Consider the following 18,952-nt stretch of genomic DNA (forward strand, 5'->3'; position numbering starts at 1 on the left):
AGCAGCCACTGGACTGAGTCCTTTTTCAGCTGGGTGGCCTCAGGTAGGTTTCAGGAGGTCATCTGCCTCTGCTCAGACACTGGACAGCAGATGTCTGTGCTCTCAGAAGTGCAAACAGGTCCCCTTGGACACTGCAGAACCTGTGGTATCCCAGGCAGGGAAGGAAGGTTCCCCAAAATCCCAGTGAATCCTGCAATTGCTACCAGCACTCTTCAGTTCTCCTTATCTTTACTCAAAAACTTTAAACCCAGCTACACACAGGCTTTTGTTTCTTAGTTCCTCATACTTCTTAGTCAATCCCATTTCTTAATTTCTTCTTTGTAGGATTGCTCTTGTCAAAGCTATTGACTGTGCCCTGTCTGACAGTGGAAGCTGCAGCTGAAGAGGGAAAATGCAGCACACAACAGATTACTGATGCCTGGCTGTGATTTATACAACTCATGAGCTTCCAGCAATTTAGAGATGAGAAATGGTTTATCCACACTTTGGTGTGTCGAAACACTCTTTCTACCATTTATCTTGAAACTGATTTTGTTTGGGTGGTAGTAAATGTTATGCCCAAAGCAGTGGGTGGAATGTCTAATGGGAACTTCCAGACCTGGAACAACAGGGATTGTCATGTTTGTGAGCTGAGACGTGAGGGACTCAGAGGATCCCCAAAGAGTTCAGCTCATGATTTTCCAGGGTATTTTGGGGGGGGGGGTTTAATTACAATTGGAGAGTATTGTAGTGTTCTTGCATTTCCAACCAAGCTGAAAACAACTGTTAAGGCTTTGTTTTTCATGCTGTTTTTCCCCCGTGCATTTGAGAACATTCATCAGGAATGGAAGGTTGTGAGTGCTGGATTTTCACTTGGAAATTTCTTCCCCTGTCCTCATCCCTTCTCAGCACATCAGAGAGAATCAGCTCTGTAATTTTCATTGACTGTGTAAAGAGCTGAGGTCAGCTAATCCACAAGGGCTCCTTCCCGGAGCTGGCAAGTAACCAGAATGAAACAATAGCAAAGATCAGAAATGTTAAAATCACAAAAGAGACTCATCCTGTGTTTTCCTGCTACTCTTATTAAAGATCCATCAGGCATTAATGTGAGACCAGTAAATTCAGGCCCAAATTAATTTTGGGACAGTTTGACAGAAGCTGTTACAATCAGGTTTTAAATGCATAATTTTACAGTATACCAATTTATAAAGTGATGCTGCTGCAATATTTTAATGAATTAAAATGTACTGATGCTGAAATTCATTCTTTCAGGGTTTTTCCTTTTTCAGCTGTGAGCTTGGCTCTGACCTCTGTCCCTCAGAAAACCTCATCAGGAGTCAGCAATGCCAAGATATTTAATAAACCATTTTCTTTGGTCATTTTATGGCTTAGGCCAGATTACCATTTACAGGAGGGCCCATTTCCATCTCCCACTGGTGTGGAGGGACTGTAAGATGGACAAAATGTCCCTTGCATGGAGCAATGTGAAGGTGGCATGAGGACAATGGAGCAGCAATCAGAGGTAAAATCCCTGTAAAATCATGCTCACAGCTCTGGGAAAGGCACGTGGATTCAGAGGTAAAATGGGCTGTGGCCCTGTGGTGTTCTCAGTGTTACTTTGGTGGTGTCTGAGACATTTCAGCCCTCACTGTTTCTGTGCTTGTTTGGGCACCCTGAATTTCCTGTACCTGTCTGTGTGTCTGGAATCTTTGTTGAGTCAGGTGCTCCCTTCTCATGGCCACACGTGTGGCAGCCACTCTCCAGCTCAGTGCCACAGGCAGCTTTCCATCAGCAGCAGAATTGGGTCCAGGGGGGCACCTCCTCCACAGGTGCCCAGTCTCACAAGCTGCAGAGCTGGGGAACACTGGTGCTCTGCTCCCCTCCAGCCCTGCTGCCCCTCAATGCAGCACCCCTGCAGGGCCAGAGCCTTGGCTCTGTCCAGCCACAGGCTCCTGTGCAGCACCACCACCTTCTCTGTTCTCCATGTCCAGGTGTTAGGTGGGATCTGCCTGTTTCAGGTCAGTTCAGGAGGACAAAAGGGATGGCTAAAATTGAAGTGAGGTCATGGGAAACACGGCGTGGTCCTTGAGCACAGTCCCTCTGGCACAGATAAAACAGTGCTCTCCAAGATACCTGTTCTCCAGTCTCCTCTTTCAGAGCAGGAGAGAAAATTACAGGCCTCTGATTACTCAGGGAGAAGAGCACACAGCTCCCATTTTGGTAATTTCTTCCACCACAATCAAGCATTTCAGGAAAAGGGCCTGAAAGCCTGAAATAGACGGTCAGGGATCTTTCCGCCTGGTTCCTTCCCTGATAACACACAAGAGGAATAAAAATGAAGGCTCGTCATTGCTGTCACCTTTGGCTTCCAAAAACGTCTGTCCCATCAGGGATCAGGAGCTGGAGCTGTTGGGAATGTTGGGCTCTCCTTGAGGAAAGTCCCTTTGCTATTTCCAGGTTGGCAGTTCAGGGCATCTATAGATTTTAAGGCTGGATGGTCTGGCTGCACATCTCGAGTTTGACCTGCCAAGTACCAGGAGAGGGTATCCCCAGTAATTCCCACATTGAGCCTGGCTCTTACACTGGAGCTATGGAAAGCCCAATCTCCTCCCCACACTCCCATTTTAGAAACTTCCTCCTTTGATAAAGATTTTGAAGTATATAACCAGCTGTGCTGGGAACTGGGGACATTTTTTCCCTGGAGTGAGTCCCAGGGAAGGATGCATCATCAGCACCCAGACTTGCACCATGTTAAATGCTGGTGAAAAGCCTTGGAATAGCCCCTCTCCTCACCCTCCTTCACCTCTATTTTCAGTCTCTATTTTGCCCCAGTCACCCTTTGCTTGGAGTGGGCCCCCCATGAGATGAGACTGGGGCAACACCTTTATATTAGAGAGCAGTGTCAGCACTGTGAAACAAAACAGGTAAGTAACTGGTGAAAACAGCTCTGCTAAAATAGAGGACTAGCTCTGATCAGGCTTGGCATGATATAACATGGTGGTTTAAAGCCCTGTAATGCCATTTTCCATTAAAGCTCTTGTTTGAGTCAGGAAGGGGTTTGATCCATTGATGGAAGCTGTTATAAACAGATGAGAAAACCTCATCCATATTTCTCTTGAGATTGTATGAAGCTGACAGTAGGCTCGCTGACCACAGTCATCTGGGACTCTCCCAAACAAAATAACCCTCTTTTCATAAATAACAGGATCGTTGTTGTGGTGGACTGAGATTTGCTGTAAAATTCTGTTGTGTCAAACAAAGAGCTTCTTCTGGTTTTTAATTTGAGCTATTAAAAAGATTCATTTTTCTCTTTGTTCTCATTTTCCTTACCCTCTTTCTCCTTTTCCTTTTTTTTTCTTCCTCTCTGTCTGTCTTTAGGATAACTTAAAGCTGTTTGTCTGAAACAAAAGACTTGCGTGGGTCTGGTCAGTGGTGCCTCTGGACTGAATAGTCACATTTCAAATCCTACTTAGGATTAAACTTGGATGAATTCCATAAGCTAATAACCCAGTGCAGTGTTTCAAATTGATGGAGGTGCCGTCCTCTAGATGAGACATAAAACCAGAGATCCAATCTGCTTGGCAGAGACCCCACAGGACTTATCAAAGATGAGTGGGGGCTGCTAACTGTTTTGCCCTTGTCAAATCCTTACCACCATCACAGTTTCTCTGCCTGCTCCAAAGCAATGACACTGGACCTTATGAAAATGAGATGGTGAATTTGAAGGAGCCATCCTTTTTTCTAATTATTTAAAGCAGTTTGCAGTGTCTGGCAGAAGGAGGAAAGAGAGATAATCCACTCACTCGGAAGTGGAATGACCCTGAATTTCAAAAAGCAAAACAAAAGCGAGCGAATGGTGCCACCATGCTCTGCAGCAGAGACATTATTAAAGGATCAGTGAGCTATTAAAGCAGCAACATTTAGTACCTCCCCTAATGACTTGTACTGCTAACTGGTTTCCAAATTGAGATTTTTATTGCCTCCATGCACAGACAGAACAAGGCTCTGTCTGCGCTTCCAGAGGCTGGAGCTTAAGCAGACTGTTCACAATAGGCTCAATGAATCGTGTCAGCTGAAAACTAGTAATGGCTTGTGAGAGTCCCCACTCCTCTGTGCTCCTTTCTTACCAGGGCTGGAAGCTTTGGGCTGTGGGGCATGGTAGGGATCATAAACGTGCGGGATTTTCAGAGAGCCCAGCACGATTCTTGAACCTCCGAACATCTGTGAAATTTGGCAGAGCTGTGCATAAACAGACTGTCCTGAAATCTCCCCAAATCTGCTGATGCCATTGACAGAGTGAATGCTGTGAGAAGGGCGTTTGCAGGAGGGACACTGGTTTCCACTTCCAAGTAGAAATATGGAGTATGGAGGAATGAGTCTGTGGAGGAAGAGAGATCAGAAGGTGCTGCAGATGCTATGAAGCTAAGGACACACCCAGCTGTTTCCAACATGACTCTCCCAAGCACATTTTGACTGCCTTGTGTGAGCTGAGCTCCCATGATGGGAATAGCTGGGAAATGGCCTTCTGTCAAGTGCAGCTCAAGCTAGGAAGGGAGTTCTGTGGGCACACAGCAGGTGTGATTGCAGAAAGGAAGCTGGTTAAAAACCAACCAACTGACCAAGCCACCCAGTAGAAGTGGGTTTGGGTTGCAGTAGCTGTTATTTACGTGCTCAGGATACACTATGAGCCAAAGTGGAGCTTGAGCCTCCCGTGCACCAGAGACAAATGCAAATGCTATTGCTTTAATTTGTTTTCCTCTACCAGTTCTGCACAAATGTGCTGCTGGCTCTTGCTGAGGGAGGCACACCAGCTCTTGCCCAGGCTGGACAGTCACAGGGAGAGACCAATGCTCTGCCCCTGGTTTTATGTATCAGGTGCCTGATTTCCATGACAGAAACTGCTCATCCCTTGCAGAAGTGACAGGCAGAGCAGAGGGGGCAGGATGGCTGGAGAGACTAGTTTTAGAACATGCACGTTTTTATCCCACACTGATGAGTCTCTTTTCATCACTGCTGACTGCAAGTTATTCCCATTTTGTCACTTTTCAGTGGATGCACGTGGCACTGTATTTCCAGTTTCTTCACGCTCCCCATCTGTGTCCATGCTCTGCAAAATGCCCTTACCTTTCTTAGCAATCTCAGCAAACAGGTCTCTGTGTGGGTTTCAAAATATGTTCAGGACTGTAGGAAAATGGGGTGAAGTGGCCTGAGAGGCCCTTTTATGTTTCCTTACCCAAATTTCATGCGTCACCAGTTACACCTAAACCATTCATCTCTGCGGTGGGTTTAGCCTGTTCTTGAAGCCCTCTGGTCTGGAGATTTCCTGACGTGCTAGGGTAGGTTATTCCAGTGGTTAGCTGTCCTCAGCTTCAGAAAACTGTTCCTAAGCTGAGCTCAGCAGTGGAACTGGATTCCTGCAGGTCAGGGTTAAGGCAGGGTGGTAAGGCAGGAACTTATGGAGCCACTTCCTGGGCTGCACCCACTGCCATCCAGGCTTCCTCCCCCAGGACAGCAGGTCAGGTGCTTCCCACCGTGCAAACAAAAGCAATGCAGAGAGACAAAGAAAAGGGCAGCAGGGCCACTACTGGCAGAGGAGCTTTCTGAGATTGCCACTGACAAAATGTCCTCGAGACTTCACTGAGTCCAATTACCACTTTATGTCTTTAAAGTGACGAGTAAATGAAAGAAACTACGAGATCAAGCCATGTTAGTCTTCTCAATCCCTTAAGAGTCTGACAGCCCTCTCCCCTTCTTCCTCTCTTCCTCAGACTACTCTGAACTCTTAACCTTCGCCACCGCTTTGAGTCCACATCCGCAGCAACCAGACTGCCCCCAGCCATCCCCAAATTCCAGAAACAATCACAAAACACTTTCAGAGCAACACTGCCCTCCCTCGAATTGCTAAAGTTCAGGCTGTCTCCAACTTTCTGAGCCTCCCTGCATGCAGGGCTTGCCCAGCAGTCCTGGTAGGCTGCAAGGTGAACTCGCTGGGCACTGCCACAGCTGGGGAACAGCTGGTGCTGATCCACACAGCCCGTGCTGATCCACAGAGCCCGTGCTGATCCACAGAGCTGCCTCTCCCTGTCCATGCAGGCAACAGCTGGGAGCACCAGCTGCTCCAGCTCTGCCCTGCTGCTGGCCAGGAGAACAGAGGTGCCCACAGCACATGTGGTATTAGGATCAGGAGAGTGTCAGGATAGACCCTGAGGAGGGACAGAGCCATGGAACCATCCCCAGGCACAGCAGCAGGAGCTGGAAAAGCAGGAGAGAAAAGCAAAGTCAGGTGTCATCCTCAGCCACTAGACCTGACTGCAGCACTAGCAGAGCTGGTGTCTGGATTTTTGCAGGAGTAAAGACTGTCATGTCAGCTTGACCTTCCTTAAAAATAAATAAATAAATGTTAAAGAGAGCTCACAGTGCTGTGTGAACCTGATGTCTCAGGCTCACTTGTTTTGATGTGTCTAATGTAAGTGGGTGGGTAATAAAAGCTTCATTTAGGGGCCAGTGTCTTCAGTGGCACTGCTGGAAGCCCCTGGGATGCTGCATTTCTGGAATTTTCCTCTAATGGCAACATCAGCAGATAACTACTGATAAAGCAGAACATACATGCATGCACACAAAACAGCCCAGCAATGGTTTATCCTCCTGGACTGCTGGGTCTTGGATGCAGAGATCCCTTCAGGCTCCCCAGGTCCTGTACCCACCTCAGCTGCTGCAGCAGCGCTGCTGAAATGCTCCTCCTGACCCTCTGGGGCAGTGCCCTGGAGCACCCTGAGGTTACTGCAGCCTGGGTAAGCATCAGTTCAAAGCAGGCAAATAAAGGAGCCTCCAGCCCCCACGACACAGCTGTGGACAATGGAATCCACTGGATATCTCCCAGCTGGACATCACCCTGTGGATGATAAGGAGATGCTGCTCTGTAACAGGCAGATTTAATGCTGACTTCTCACATGAGCTGCACGTTCAGCCCATGGACATGTTGTCTGGGATGTTGTTTTTCAATGCAACCCACAGGTTATTCAACTTCTTTGTAAGCAGCTGGGTCTTCAGGAAGGTCTGGTTCCTGTACCCCTGAGGTCTCCATGGCAGCTTTGATGTGCAGCACCTGCCTAATGCTGGGTTTAGGGGTCAGCTGAAGGAGAAATCGTGGCTAGTGAGAAGAAACACCAGAGTTGCTGCTGAACTTGTTAAGGTAACCTACTGTCCTTCCAGGTCGGTGCTAAAATCACCATTTCAGGTCCTGAATACAAGACAGGGAAAAAACAGTGACTTCTCCCATGACACTCAGGGGGTCAGAGCTAAAGGTGTGGAGGGCTAGAGCATTAATCCCAACCTTCAGTCCACTGGTCCCTGGCAGGTTCACACCATGGTATAGCTGACCTTGTATCCTGGATACAGAAATACTGCCTGTATCCAAGCATTTTAAGGTAATTATTCTCCCTGAATGTGGAAATTGGAGGGCCCCTTTTGTCTAGTGTATTATTTCATGAGAACCACAGGGATCTGCAGCCAGGCGTGGGGGAAAGGGAGATTGTTTCCTCCTGTCTGTGTTTCTATGCAGCATCTGCCTGTGAAAACAAGAAGCAAACAAGATGACCCCCACCTTATCTGCCAGTGTAAGTCATTTTTGCCTGGAGCCTGAGCTCTTCGGGGTGGTTGATGTAAAACCTGCTCTTGCATTAAATAGCAATAACTTACCTTTAGACTCTGCTCTTTTTTTAAATTATTATTATTATTAATAATACTTTTAATGATTAAGAAAATGCTCCTTAATTAAAAACTCACAGATATGAAGCTTGGAAGAAATGTGGCCAGGACATTCTTGGATTACTACAGGCTGAACTCCTTGGTGGAAGGACCACTAGCACCTACTCCTAAAACTCGGTAGGTCAGAAAGCAATTTCTCTTGCTTTAGCTGGGCTGCTCTTTTAATACCTTTCCTGACTAAACTTCAGTGCTACTGCATTATGGCTTTATAACAAGTGCTAGTCTAACTGTGCTTATTTTATTGAAATTCCATTTGGAAATAAAGCATTTATGATCAGGAAAGATACCTGGTTTATGTCTGAAAAAATATTCAGAGGATTTTGGAGATATCGATATCTTTCCTGAATTCTGTCTGCTGTGCACCAATCTCACACCAGTATCTTTAATGGACTTACCCTTCATTTATCTCCTGAGAGCGAATCAGACCCGCTTTTATTTCGCAAGGCTTTAATTCTGGAAGTGTAAACTTTTCCAGTGCTTCAGGAAGTTACTGGCAAGCCTGTACTGAGGCAGAGTTCTCCCCCTCCCTTTGGAGCTGCTGCAGTGCTGGCAGCCAGAGGCAGGTTCCTTCTGCCAGCCCAGCTGGACTCTTTGCCCAGGGATCCCCTCTCACTCTGAGCCCCTACTCCAGTTTCACAACCAGCTCGGTGGGTGTTGGTCCAAAAGGAAGTGGGGTGTGAAGTCAGGCACTGGTGAGCAAGGCACAAAGGCATGAAATGCCCAGGCTTGGCTCCCTGCAGCACTGCTGGTCCTTCTCTGGTGTTGGCCAACTGCAGCCTTTCAGTGTCCTTTAGCTTGTGTGAGGAGCAGGGCAGACACCACTGAGCTGTTTATGGAGAACCAGCACTCCTTGAGCTGGAAAAGCTGTGTAACAACATGAACAGGGGAGCAGAGCAGGAACCTGAGCACCTGTTTCATGGGAAACAGAATGTTCAGTATTTGCCTCTGTTCTGAGAAAACAGCAATTATGCCTCCAAACTGAAAAATTTCAATTAAATGCATTTGGGCCAATTGGAATGTTTCATTTGGGTTTCAACTCTTAACAGCAAAACCAATATATATAGTTCATATTTTGCAATGAAAATGGCAATTCCAAACTGGCAAGGGAGGCAGCTGAGCCTTGAGATTTTCCTGCTTTCTTCCTCCCTTGAAAGAGTAGCTGTGGGAATGTTTCTTGTTTGCAAAGGAACACTTTCCTACTGAAGATTTTCTAGTGATGTGTAAGATGGATGTTACAAATAGCCCAGACCAGAGAGCAATTGCTGGAGTTCCTTCTGCAGCCTTTAAAAATCCCCTCATTGCAGCCATTCTGGCAGTTCCTTATATATGTGGTCAGAGCCAGGCTGCCTGTGTTAGGCCTGCTCTGAGCCCACCTCCCTTTTCTGTTTGTGATCTTGACACCACAGTTTAGGCTGGCTCAAGGAGGATTGTCAGCACTGCAGTTCTGAATGCTCTTATCTGCAGAGACCTGCAGGGTTAGCAGAGAACAGCATCCAGCATCTTCCTCTCCTCCGGAAATTGAATGTATCATTTCTCTCAGACTCCCAGGGGCCACAGCCTCCAAGGCTAAAAACCCACAACTATTACTGAACCTAATTACCACCTGACAGCAAAGTGCTTTTCCATAGCATCATCCAGTTACCTCATCAAAAGGAATGGTTGTTTGCTTTCTTCATTTTAAATTAAAGAACCACTGACAGTGGTAACTGAAGCATTTTAATCTCATCAAATATCCATGTCCATCTCTATAGAGACAGCCACGCCAGCAGGGAAAGATACACATCTCTAATCAGGTTGCACAGAGCAAATTCTTCTTGTTCCCCTACCAGAGCCTAATGCAGTGAGGGATCTGTTGTTTGGGGGAGGCTACCTCACAGTAAAATCCTAAATACGGTCAATGTTCAGCCCTAAGCCAACAGATGTTTAAGGAACAGATTTTTAAAGATTCATGTTGTTAATTTCCTGATGGATTTCAAATACCAGTTTTTGCCTGCAAGTAGATAAATGCCTTCTATTTGTATCCTGGGCTTTGTCACCTGACATTTGATCAGAGCCTTTATATATACACATACATATATATATATGCCTTTATATATATAGATATATATATGCACCTAAAATGTACACCAGTAAAATGAAATTGTTCTTTGAAGCTGCTGTGTTAACTGCAATCCTCTCCAAAAGGAATTGCTGCAAGCTGCTGGGAAACAGAAGGGAGATGGCTGTAGCTTTAAATATGCCTTGGCTAGGCAGTGGCACTAGGAAAGGACTGGAATATGTAAAATGATACTAAATATCTGTGTAATCAGGACTAATTATATGGCACGGTTATTAGTGGAAACAGGACATGTTGTGCCCACAGTTTATGAAAATATATTTAAACATTACTGGATTTCACATAGTCATTGAAAGAAAGCTGCAGAGTTAATAAACGTGTAAGGGACAGCTAATTGCCTGCTTTGTCCCAGACTAGGACAGGCAGAACAATTTCTGTTTGAGGGAATTAGTGCAGCCAAAATGTGTTAGAATGACAGGCCTGGAAATAGCAACAACCTGCAACACTTCCAGAGCACGTCTGACCATAAGGAAGGGAATGTTTGTGTTGGAATCACCATGTTTTGGAGAAGGAAATTGAGGCACATAAAGGGAGAGGTCAGAAATAGGGCTGGTACCCAAATTCAGGCACCTTTACAAGAGCTTTGTCCATGCAGTCAGGCTGTCAGGGACAGCCATCCTACAGCACAGGCAATTGTGCAGGCAGTTCAGTGGGAATGGGATCAGGATCATCTGGAGTCAGAGGCAACAACTGATGCAACAGCTCTGGTTACAGAACAAGATTGAGGCTGGAGGTGGGGCACCCTCTGCTACCAAAAACGCAGTTTATTTCAAGGGTCAGGAGAAATAACTGTATCTGTATTCTGTGTACCATGTCATTATGTGCCTGTAAGTGAACCCAACCGGTTGGCTGGACCTGGGGTTGAATTCCATTTGTCCTTGCCTACAGGAGCCAAAATGCCACCCGTAGATCAACGTATCACAGAATCACAGATTAGTCTGGGTTGGAAGGACTCTAAAGATCATCTAGTTCCATCCCCTAGATGGTGGACCTTCCACTAGACCAGCCCCATCCAACTTGGCCTTGAACACTTCCAGGGATGGGGAATCCACAGCTTTTATGGGCAACCTCTTCCAGTGATGGAGCCCAGCACAGCTCATCCAGCTCCTCCCAGAACCCTGCAGCCTCTTTACTCTGACAGCTTCCTCCAGCATCCCCCCAGTTCCCCTTGGAGAGACCACAGAGTTTCCCATAGCCTGTAAAGGAAAGTCAGGTTTGAAGCAGTAACTCCAGGGTAAGTAATTATTTTCCTGAAGGTGATGTGTCTGCAGCAAGGTAGGAAAGCATCAATGACTCAGCTGAGGAAGGCAAGAAGGTTAGAACATTTTCCTCTGTGAGCTAATGAATTAAAAGCCTTGCTGAGAATGCTGGATGCTCTTTGGAGTCACAAGCCAGCAGGCCCATGAATTTCTAGCAGGGCACAAGAGAGCTCTGTGCTGCCTGCAGAAGCTGCTGGAGAAGAGAGCACTGCCACTTAGCCATGCTTGAGAGGTTCAGAGAGCCTGTCCTGGACACTAAGACAGCTCTCTAAGGGTGGGTTAAGTGGGCACAGAGCAGGGGAGGGCAGTGCAGAAAGGGGCTGTTGGGCAGCAATGAAGGTTCATGCCTTTCCTCTCCTCTTGCTCCTTTTCTAAGCTGTTCAGTGACCAGAGAGTTCCACTCCCAGTGCACTCACTGGAAACCATTTGAGTGGGGCTCCCTTTGATGCTGCCAGTGGCACAGGGAGCTCTTCCTCTTACAAGAGTCTCTGCCCTGCTCTCACCTCTTTCTACTTGTGCCAGAGGAAAGGTTAAGATTTCTTGGGTTGAAAGTGTGAAATGTCCTCTTCCAAAAGGAGGTTGGCAAAAGGTGAAAAATTTGTAAGAGATTAAGAGACAGCAGAGCACAGCTGTTACAGAGAATGACTAAGGTGGAAAAACAGAACTTTTGGTGAAAAATTCACAAATGCCAGTCAGCTTGCACTGCCTGAAGATCATCCCTTTGCCCTTATCAGCATTTCTCTGTTCTTTCACTCTGGCTGCCTGGCTGCAACAGAGCCCTGCTCCAGCACAGCATCAGCAGAGGAGATCTTTCCTCTTTGGACCACTGACATTTTCTCTCTAAGAGCCACCAGGTCCATGTTACTCATATTCTGGGCACACTGAATTTCAAATTCTAGATGTCCTGATTGTTTAAACAGCTCTGGCAGAGGTTAGGGAAGATGGGCTTTGAACAGAGACAGTGTGGGTATCCTGAGAAAGACAGAGAGACAGCATGGGTATCCTGAGAAATCCCACCTGGGCCTTGCTGATGGAGCATTCTGCAGCTCATGTCTGCCCCATATTTTCCTGTAGGTAAAACCCACAGGACTTCTGTGGGTTTCTGTGTTCTGCTCACAGAAGTGCTGGAAAAGAAATTCCTTCCTATGTGGGAACCTCATGATTGCTGCACTGATACACATGAGAGGAAAGCCTGGAAGAAGATGCATAATTCTAAGAGCAGGGATTTGATGGCATGTGGCAAATAGTGCCTGGGGCCACACATTGAATGAAAAAAGGACAGAACAAAATATTGACTGGCCCTTCATTAATTGTCGTCTGTCCATCGTGCCCTGAATAAAGCAGCAGCCTTGTTGAAGAAAAAGTAGGCTGTGATGAGGTAATTAAAGACCCCATCAGAAGGCATATCTGCCAGGAGGTTGAATTAAAATTGCTCTGACAGCCTTTATTCTGTCAATTCCTCCTTTTGCTGCTTGACTTTGCAGCTCTAATGATGATGTATGAGAGCACAGCTGTGTCTCCAACAGGCTGGATCTGCCCACGGGACTGTCCCACAACGTCACAGGCCATGGGCACTGTCTGCTGCACCACACTGGCTGGGGATGGGGAGAGGCTTTGTGTGAGGGCACAGTCAGACCAAAGGTAGGTCCTTCTGCCTGGACAGCTCATTTTGAGCTCCATCTCAACACTAAGCAGCTGTGCCCAGAGGTTGTGTGAGCTGACAGGCTCTGACACCATCTCAGGGCTGCTCTGGCATGTGCTGAGTGCAGGTCCCTCTGCCCTGCTGGGTCTGGAATGGTCTCCTGAGTTCACCTCTACCTGTGTTTCAGAAAAACTCCTCTCTGCATTTTCAAGCTCAGGATTTTTGAGGTTTCACCTACATCTGGTTGTGCCTTCTTTGACCTGGCCATGACTGACGTGAGAGCTGGGAGTGAAGCCACCTCCCTGCTTTATTCCCAAGAGGCTCTGTTTCCATCCCCAGTTCACTTGTCCCAAACCTAAATTATTGTCTTGTTGTCTTTTCTCCCTCCATTTTCAGTGGCTAAGAGGGAAGCAGAGTGTAATAAACAGGAAAAATGTTCTAGATCAAAGGAATGAAAAGGTCAGCAAAACCTCTTACAATTTGCAGAGGAGGGAGGAAATGGAACGAGGGCAGAAAAATAGAACTTCAATTTGATATCCAGGTCTGTAAATTGTATTAGTAATGGGAGTGCTACTAAGGTTTAAAGGCAAATTATATGTTTTACCTAAAAAAATAATTTTGGGGGTTTTCCCCCATTCTTTATTGGTAATTATAATCTGTCAGCTGGCTCCCACACACATCTGCACATTTTATGCAACTCTTGATACTTGTAGCTGTCACTAAAGAACACCTTCCAGGTTTTGAGCAGTGACATTTGCGTGGGCTCAGTGAAAAGGATTCATTTACAGAGTTTAGAGATGTGCAGTGCTTGGCCAGCTCCCAGCAGAGGCTTCACCAAAATTCCTCATTACAACAATTAGCTTCTCAAACACTTGGGAACGAGGCTGCCAGCTGCAGGGATTTTTACCCTGAATTTGAGCACGTGCACACTAAAGCACATGCAAACACCCAAATACATGTCCAGCTTGGTCCTGCTCTTGGAGACTCCCTGAACAGAGGGAGTGTAAAAATACTTCAGGATGGGGAGCTGGTGTGCCTGATGGGGGGGCCCAGCAGGCAGAAATAATCTGCATTACTGTATGAAGTAGTCAGGGTCCACGTTAACAATCCTTTTCAAAATGAAGGTGCTGTCGGCTGTTTTAATTTAATTTAGTACACTTTAATTTACTTTTTGGAAATGAGCTAAATGAGTAAATTGAATTATGGCTACTTTAACTCTGAAGGAGCATATCACATAAGAGCTTGCTGTGGTTTCACTAATCAGCTTTGCATTTAAACCCTAAATGTATTTAGATTAGCTCTCACAGGCATCCTCACATAGGTATGCCTGCAGGTACCCACCTGCTTTCCTTCTCCTTCCCTGGTCTTGCTGCTCTGAGGCAGCCAGGGCACAATAAGCAGATTTACAGTGTTTGTGTTACTTCATGCTTCACCCTGTCCTGGGATTTTCCTGCTCTGAAAGCAGAGACAGGGGCCTGTGTGAAGGGTGGGTTGATGTGGATAATGTCTGATGCAGAGAGCATGTTCATCCCAATATCATGCTGGTAACTTGAACGAGCTCAAGAGACTGCCATTTTCTGCTACATCTCCCTAGGTGAGTGCAATCCATTGTGGTCCTGCTGCTCCTTAGGAAATGGAAGGAGCCAAGACAAAACCCATTCCTTTGCTCTCTGCAGCTTGCAGCTCCAGGGTCAGCAGAGGTACACAGGGGTGGCTGCGTGTGAGCCACGTGAGCTGCTTGTAATTGTGGCTCCTTCTCCTATGTGATAGTGTGGCTCCAGCTACAAACTAATTATTCCTGCCTCTGGACACTGTCTCCTGGATAAAGCAGGTATGTCCTGCTGTGCTGAGCTGGGGAGGGAGGCCAGGAAGTGAGGGATGGATGGCGAGCAGCAGGATCCCTTCTGTGGTGGAGGGAGAGACGTGCACACCCTCTAACATCTGCCTTCTCTATAAGCAGCATGGGCCAGCCCCTGCACTCAGAAGGGCAGAGCCATAGGATATGGACCTGATGAGATTTCCAGGTTGTGCTGGGATTCTCCACACACCACTTTATTGGGGTTTGTATGGCCCAGAAGTCACAATGTGCTGTAAAGGATGGGTGGGCACCTGGCAAACATGACTACACGCTCACTTACTTGAAATAGGCGCTGGAGACTGCTTGAGAAAAAGAAAAATCAAGCCTGTGGTAATGGCTGAGCATTTCTGACCTTTGCTCTAACATTTCAAATTTGTTTTTATTGCTTCTAATTGGCCTTGCTTTGGAGCATGCACATTATCTAGCTGTCAGGGCACTGGCTGTCATTATCTGCTGGGTCATTTGGTTTGTGTTCTTTACGATTGAAACTTGTCAGGCATTCCCAGAAAATACTGTGCTCCCCTTGCAGTGTCATACATGGAGCTGGTTAATTGTGCATCCCTGAGAGTGAAGCACTGGGACTGATCAGGCATTGATTGTTTAGCTGAGATGGATGCAATGGAAATATGTCTCCTCTGTTTGGAGGGAAAAGTGTAAAAATTAGATCAGCAGCTACACAACAGCAGCCAGATTTCTTAGTTTCAGGGATCAGAGGTTACTCATTTTCCAGCCTTGATGACTCATTTTTGATCCCACTCACATGGCTTAGATAACTTTATTTTTATCTCCCTTTGCAATTTAAACATCAATTCACTTCTATTTTGACTTTCTTTAATACACCAGCTGCAAAGTCACTAGTTCAAATCTCCCCACCTTGCCTTGCTTCATGAGATGGAAACAAAAGTCAAGAAATGTGTGTGTGAAAGAGCTCAAAATGCCACAGCAGCACAAATGTGCCCCCACTGGTGGCTCTGTAAACCTCAACTCATCCTCCAGTCCAGCTTGTAGGTCTGCTAAATCATTTTAGGGCCTTTAAGATTTGGTAACAATTAGAAATCCAGGTGCTGTTATTTTGGATGTGAACACTACATTCAGAGCAGGTGTATGTAGGGCTTGTCCTGTAGATGGGCTGGGAGAGCTGCAGGCAGCAATAGCAACATCCCCAGTTCTGCAGAGTAAAAACAAGCTTTGCTGGGAACACCAGGCTGTTAGACCTCAGTGTGAATTATGCATCTGCTGTATTTAGATAGAAGCAATTTTCCTGTTGAAATCAGAGGCTGGCATTTTTTTCCCATGGGGTTCTGTAACTCAAAATTGTGTTGAGATCAAGCATGTAGCAAAGGCCTTTTTAGCTGCAAAGGTGAATGTATTCAGATTATTCAAGTGGTGATTTTTTGGATGTACAATTAGTTGAGTGAGAGATGTGGTATAAATTTGGTATTGTAATTGCTATGCCTCTGAGGTTTCAATTTGCAAGCCAGTTTGCATGGCTGCACGATTAACTGTTGTCTGTGCAATGAACATGCAGCAGAGCTATGGTTTGATTGTGACTGTCAATTGGCTGTATGTCCAAAAAAACCACTTTGTCACAAGTACCTGATGTGAACTGAGTGGTTGATTCTCATGATGCTTCGGTTCAGTGGATGCCTGAAAAAGGCAAGTGTCTAAAAATCTCACCTCTAAGTGCTGTTGGCATGACAAGATTTCCTTTTCCTGTGTTAACCAAATCAGGAAAAAGGAAGTTTAAGACCCATTTTTATCCTCTTTTCATATTTTACATTATATTGTTTCCTTCACTTGCATAGAGGAGTGTGGGAATGACATTCAGCAGGGCTGGAGTGGGTGCAGAGAAATGGGGGTCTGCATGGACTCGGAGCTGAGCCCTGCCTGCCCACCCAGTGCTGGCTGTGCCCTGGGAGAGGGCAGGAAGGCTGTCAGCAGTGACATGGGCAGTGCTGATGCAGCCCCAGGGCAAGGGATGGGCTGCCTGGCTGGCTTTCTCATGCTTTTCATGAGTCTCCATTTGGTTCACAGCTGCTGCTGTGTTTGGGTCTCCAGTGTTGTCTAGGATCATGTCAATGTAATTAGACACAGAACCAGAGAAACTGCTTGTTCTCACTTCACTGTGCCTTTCAGGTCTCCCTCCAAGGGTCCTAATTTATTTATTTTTGTCTCAATGTTTATCTCTTCAAAATACCACTATGCCTTAGGTTGGTGATTGAACTGTAGAGATGCAGTAAATGGTAGCAGCTGTGACAGTGGGGAGGGAAGGGCTGGTGGAGGTAAAGCCCTTTGAGCCCTGGGCCCCATCAGCAACAACATTATTACAAATTTTTCAAATGTATATTAAAACTTCCTTCTGCAAATAAAAGCAGAAGTACTGAAAACCACACACTTGTGTGGTGAGGAAGGCAGGTTTCTCTGTGTCATTACAGAGGAGGCCAGTTCCTTGGGGTGAGTCAAGATGCAGGGATCAAGAAAACTGGGGTTCCATCAGCTCTTTTCAGCTCTTCCCAGGTCTGCTGCGTGGCCTTTGGCAGGTCACTTCACTTGTGATGTGTGACATGGATGTGTGACATGGAAGAGTGACAGAGCTCCTCTCCCTCCCAGTGTCTGAGGCTTATAGGGCAGCCAAAGATGCTCCTCTGGTTCCTGGTCCCAGTGCTTGTCTCAGAGACAGCTTTCCAGTCCCACTGAGAGCCACCAGTGCTGGCAGGGGCTGTGAAGGGAAGGTCCCTGCTCTGGGATATCCCAGTGCGGGCTGAGCCTCCCTGAACGAGGATGGTGCTGCTGGACCCACACCCTCTGCAATTCAGCCTCTCATCAAGCAAGGCCTCTGGACACATTGGTGTGAGTTGTGACCCTTTTTCCCCAGGCCTGCTCTGCCCAGACAGACAGACCAGGGCTGAGGCTGCCTGGTCACTTGTGCCCATCTTGCTGTGACCAGTGTGCCAGGAGCCGGAGGGAAGAGGGGCAGTGAGAGTGGCAGGCTGTGAGATGGAGGATTTTAATTACAAACTCTAAGCAAAATGGCTCTATAAGTAAACAGATCAGAAATGTTGCAGAATTAACTGTTAACAGAGATTTATTTTTTCTTTAAGCAGCAAAAGTTCATAATGCACACAGTAAGCACATACACAGAGGAGTTTTTTGTCTGGGAAACAAGTAATGAGACTTACTTAGTTCCTTATCAGGAACTGAAGTGTTACAAAGCAAGTCTTTCCACCAGATAAGCTGTGGGAAGCTGGGGAGCTGGTTCTGTGGTGCTGGGTTGTGAAAAGCTCAGTTCTTAGCCTGTGAACTCCTGGGGCATCACTGCAAAAAGCACTTTGTATTTATCACAACCCTGCTCCTTTGGAGGCCAGTTATAAAACTCCCACAGCTCTGCTGGGGCTGCAGCCTGAAAGGGGCACTGGAAACTCCAAACTATACTGACAACTGAAATTTGGCTAGAAGATTGGAGTCAGATAATTGGAGTTAAAAAATTGCAGTTATGGGCACAGTGAAATAGCAGTATCACATCTTTGTAGGCTCTTTGAAGGCACTGGTCTGGATGCTGGAAGAGCTGGCATCATGTGCTGGGTGTTCCCTGGCCACACAATCAGTCTGTCCCCAAAGACTCTGACCCAGCTGTGAACACCCCTGGCAGTGGGGGCAATCCAGCTGTGAGCAGATGTGTGAACCCAGCCATCCTGGGAATGGTACGTGCCCCAGAAGGAAGGAAATATTCGCAGTGAGAGGAGGGCTGTTCATGAGCAATAATGAAGGGACCTCAGTGGGAGAAAACAGTGGGAAGTGCTTCACCCAAAGAGAAGTAATGGGATCCTTCTCTTGGAGAGCTCAGAGCTAGCACAAAGCCCTTGAAGGCTCCTGGAAGGACTAACCCTGCTCTGGCCAGAGAGGGATGGGACCAGCTGGTCTTTAACCACCTCTAATTTGTCTCGAGCTGCCAAAGCCTTCCTTACAGATGCACTTCGCTGTGAGACCTCACACAGCTTCTCCTCAGAGCTCACCCCACACACCCTGACCTGCTGCTGGAGCACCACAGTGGCTGACAGCACCTGTCCTCTCTCTCTTCCTTTGGCAGGAAGGACAACGTGCCACCCTCTAAGTGCACTGCCCAGCGGGGCCCCGGGAACAGCCACGCTGGAGGCAAACCTGAGAAGAGGAGCCAGGCACATCTGAAGGACTCATCTGTTTGCACACACTGAGAGAGGAGAGGAGAGGAGAGGAGAGGAGAGGAGAGGAGAGGAGAGACGGAGGAGAGGAGAGAGTGAGGAGAGGAGAGGAGAGAGAGGAGAGGAGAGGAGAGGAGAGGAGAGGAGAGGAGA

General features: G+C 46.9%; 1 protein-coding gene across 1 annotated transcript in view; it reads left to right on the plus strand.

Annotated features, from left to right (window-relative positions):
- The window catches only part of AGBL4 (AGBL carboxypeptidase 4), an 856,716-nt gene extending 848,849 nt beyond the window's left edge, over positions 1-7,867 (plus strand). The window contains exon 12 of the mRNA XM_050977508.1: positions 7,767-7,867. Within this exon, the coding sequence (XP_050833465.1) occupies positions 7,767-7,867 (101 nt within the window). The remainder of the gene's footprint in view (positions 1-7,766) is intronic.
- Positions 7,868-18,952: the final 11,085 nt, after the last annotated feature.

This window comes from Serinus canaria, chromosome 8, assembly GCF_022539315.1.
Source record: "Serinus canaria isolate serCan28SL12 chromosome 8, serCan2020, whole genome shotgun sequence".
NCBI classification, from domain to species: domain Eukaryota; kingdom Metazoa; phylum Chordata; class Aves; order Passeriformes; family Fringillidae; genus Serinus; species Serinus canaria.